The sequence below is a fragment of the Populus nigra genome, chromosome 17 (assembly GCF_951802175.1).
Source record: "Populus nigra chromosome 17, ddPopNigr1.1, whole genome shotgun sequence".
In the NCBI taxonomy this organism is placed as follows: domain Eukaryota; kingdom Viridiplantae; phylum Streptophyta; class Magnoliopsida; order Malpighiales; family Salicaceae; genus Populus; species Populus nigra.
The window spans coordinates 3,832,665-3,835,310 of record NC_084868.1 but is presented as its reverse complement, the minus strand read 5'-3'; the positions used below and the strand labels follow the sequence as shown (position 1 = coordinate 3,835,310).

The window sequence follows — 2,646 nt, the reverse complement described above, 5'->3', positions numbered from 1 at the left end:
CTAAAATGTAAAAAAATAAATTTTTAAATTTAAATTAAAATTATAAAAACTATAATGTCTATGGAAGGGAAAAAAAAGTAAAGTAAAATAAGGAAAATACATTCCCCCATAATTTTTAATTTTAGATTGTCCAATAAAATTAAGTCTTGATTTATACTTTGGTCTTGTTATTTCATTTCTAACAAAAAAAAATTTTAATTGGTTTAATGTTTTAGCCAGCCTAACATAACATAATTGTAATGTAAAATATAGAAAACATGTAAAATATAGAATATAGAAAACATGTAAAATATAAAAACAATGTTCGGTATTATAATAATATTTTTTAAAAAAATATTTTTACTCGAAAATACATTTAAATAATATTTTATTTATTTTATAAATTTTATTTTTAACATATCTTATTAAAATAATTTAAAATCATTAAATAATTTTTATTTTTATTTTTTTTTTACAAACTCAAGACTAGCCGCCATGGCAAAGAGGATCTTTCAGAGGCGGCATGATGGAAATAGAACACTAAATGCCCAAAAGCATACTTAATTGGGATCAAAGTTAACGTACCAAGCAGGACATTACTTTACTCGTCATAGCTGTAAATCATGGGAATTATAATAACCGACATACATCCATAGCCATCACCATTGATTAATTAACCAAACAATAAACATTGGATTAAAATACAAAGCATAATAAAATTGGACCCCTCCATGGAAAGTGTGAGAGCTAAGTCCAGATTATTTCATAATTCGACGGGCAGAAATGTGTTCGGATCGAAAAAGCTATTTCAGTTTATTTATTTATTTATGATTTTGATGTTATTATATTAAAATCATTCAAAAAACCATTTAAAAAACACATCTATTTAATATTAAAACTGCTTTTCCTTGCCATCTGCCAAACTCATCAGAATCCTCATCAGTGCTTTTCCTTGACGATGGTCACAGGGCATGGAGCATTGGCCATCACATAAGCGCTCACACTCCCCAACAGAATCCTGTTTTCACAGCACAGCCCCACAACAATCACAAACAAATTTTATTTATTTATTTATTTATTGCTATAAATGTGAACGTTTTGGAAAATCAACTCATATTAATATTTGTTTACTTAATTTGTATTATCTATTTGTTAAAAAAAAAATAAAGCATGCTAGTTTTGAAATTATAGGGGTACCTTTGAACAGTGCCAAGTCCCCTGCTTCCCATGACCAAAGAGTCCAGCTTCAGATCTTGGACTGCATCAAGAAGCTTCTCTCTGGCATCTCCTCCCCAATACAGTTTTGAAACAACTCTCACCTACGATCAAGCATTTTTTTAACAATTCAATAACATCAAATTCTACCCACTAAGAGCACAGATCAATCTGTAAAATGGACTGCTCGTATTACTAGGAATACCTTTTTCTGTCGTGAAATGGTGTCAAGCATATCAAGAACTTCAGCATCTACTTTAACACCATAGTTTTTCAAAACCTCGGGATCTTTGAACTCATCCAGAGGAATAAGAGCTAATCAAGACATCCAAACACATATCAGATTAAAAAAAAGAAGAGAGGGATATATCATGTAAAAAGAAAAAAGGGATTTAATTACTTACGACACCCAGACTCAGCCCAAAGTTTGTTACGAGACTCGTCAAGGGAGTTGGAATTGACGTTGATTAGGTAAAGTGTGTCCCCATCATCGACCAAGTTATCAATGGCCCATTTGAGAGCGTTCCTGCTGCTCGGCGAGAAGTCCATAGCCACACCAAGATTTCTGTCTCCAGGCATCTTGATTCGCTTCTCTGTCTTGGGCTCTGGGTATGTATGATCTTGTGAGGGCAGGAAGAGACGGAAGAACTACGGGTCGCGTGAGAGTGCCGAGATCGAGAAGAACGAAGACGTTGCGTTTGGTTTTTGTTTTTTACTTTTCAGAGTGGGGGAGGTAGGAGTCTTTTTTTTCTTTCCTCTGAGTGGAAAAAACAAATGAAATCAAAGAAAATAAGCAAAATACATGGTGTGCTGGGTGATTGATTCTGTTTATATGGGCCCGATCCTTTATGCTTTACATCTGAGCCGTCCATCTTTACATTTGTCTCATGCCATGCTCTGTCATTTTCTTTGGAATCCGTGTTGGCGACGCTGCTTCAGAAATTTGTTTTTATTTAATTATATAAAAATCAAAACAGATATTTATACAAAAAGTCAGCTATTGATTTTTTAGTATAAAATTTATTTTTTAATTAAAATTATCTTATGTCATTCATAATTTTTTTATTTTAATAATAACATGTCTATTTTTATCCGTAGCATAGTTTATTAAATAAAATTTATGGCAATTCAAATAAATATTTCTAAAGATTCTAATAACCTATATCTTGTTCATAAAAAAAAACATTCATGTTTTATTTATTTTTTTCTTAAAAAATATTTTTAATTAGAAGTATTTTTTTAAATAAAGAATTATTATAATTATAAAAAAAATTTCAATAAAAAAAATCATGAATCGAATAATTTTTGCATAGTTATATAAAAAAAAACTAAAAATAACAAATATGAGAAAATTATATAAAGATATTATGATAAAAAAATAACAAAACATATATTCTATTTTTATTCGATATCAATGAGAAGAATTTATTTAAAAAATTAGTATATATTAGT

The 2,646-nt window shown here is 29.6% G+C and overlaps 1 protein-coding gene across 1 annotated transcript; it reads right to left on the bottom strand.

Moving 5' to 3' along the window:
- Positions 1–609: 609 nt before the first annotated feature.
- Positions 610–1,984, bottom strand: LOC133676660 (universal stress protein PHOS32-like). The gene is made up of 4 exons (XM_062098375.1): positions 1,599–1,984; positions 1,400–1,509; positions 1,177–1,298; positions 610–997 (listed from the first exon to the last, which is right to left on the bottom strand). The coding sequence occupies exons 1-4, from the start codon at positions 1,771–1,773 to the stop codon at positions 919–921; spliced, it is 486 nt and encodes a 161-aa protein (XP_061954359.1). The 5' UTR covers positions 1,774–1,984; the 3' UTR covers positions 610–918.
- Between the last annotated feature and the right edge of the window lie 662 nt (positions 1,985–2,646).

Coding starts and splice junctions, on each gene's coding strand:
- LOC133676660 (XM_062098375.1), bottom strand. CDS start 1,773: ATGCCTGGAGACAGAAATCTTGGTGTGGCTATGGACTTCTCGCCGAGC. Junction 1,299..1,399: donor CCATTTCACGACAGAAAAAG/GTATTCCTAGTA, acceptor GCTTGATCGTAG/GTGAGAGTTGTTTCAAAACT. Junction 998..1,176: donor GGACTTGGCACTGTTCAAAG/GTACCCCTATAA, acceptor CTGTGAAAACAG/GATTCTGTTGGGGAGTGTGA.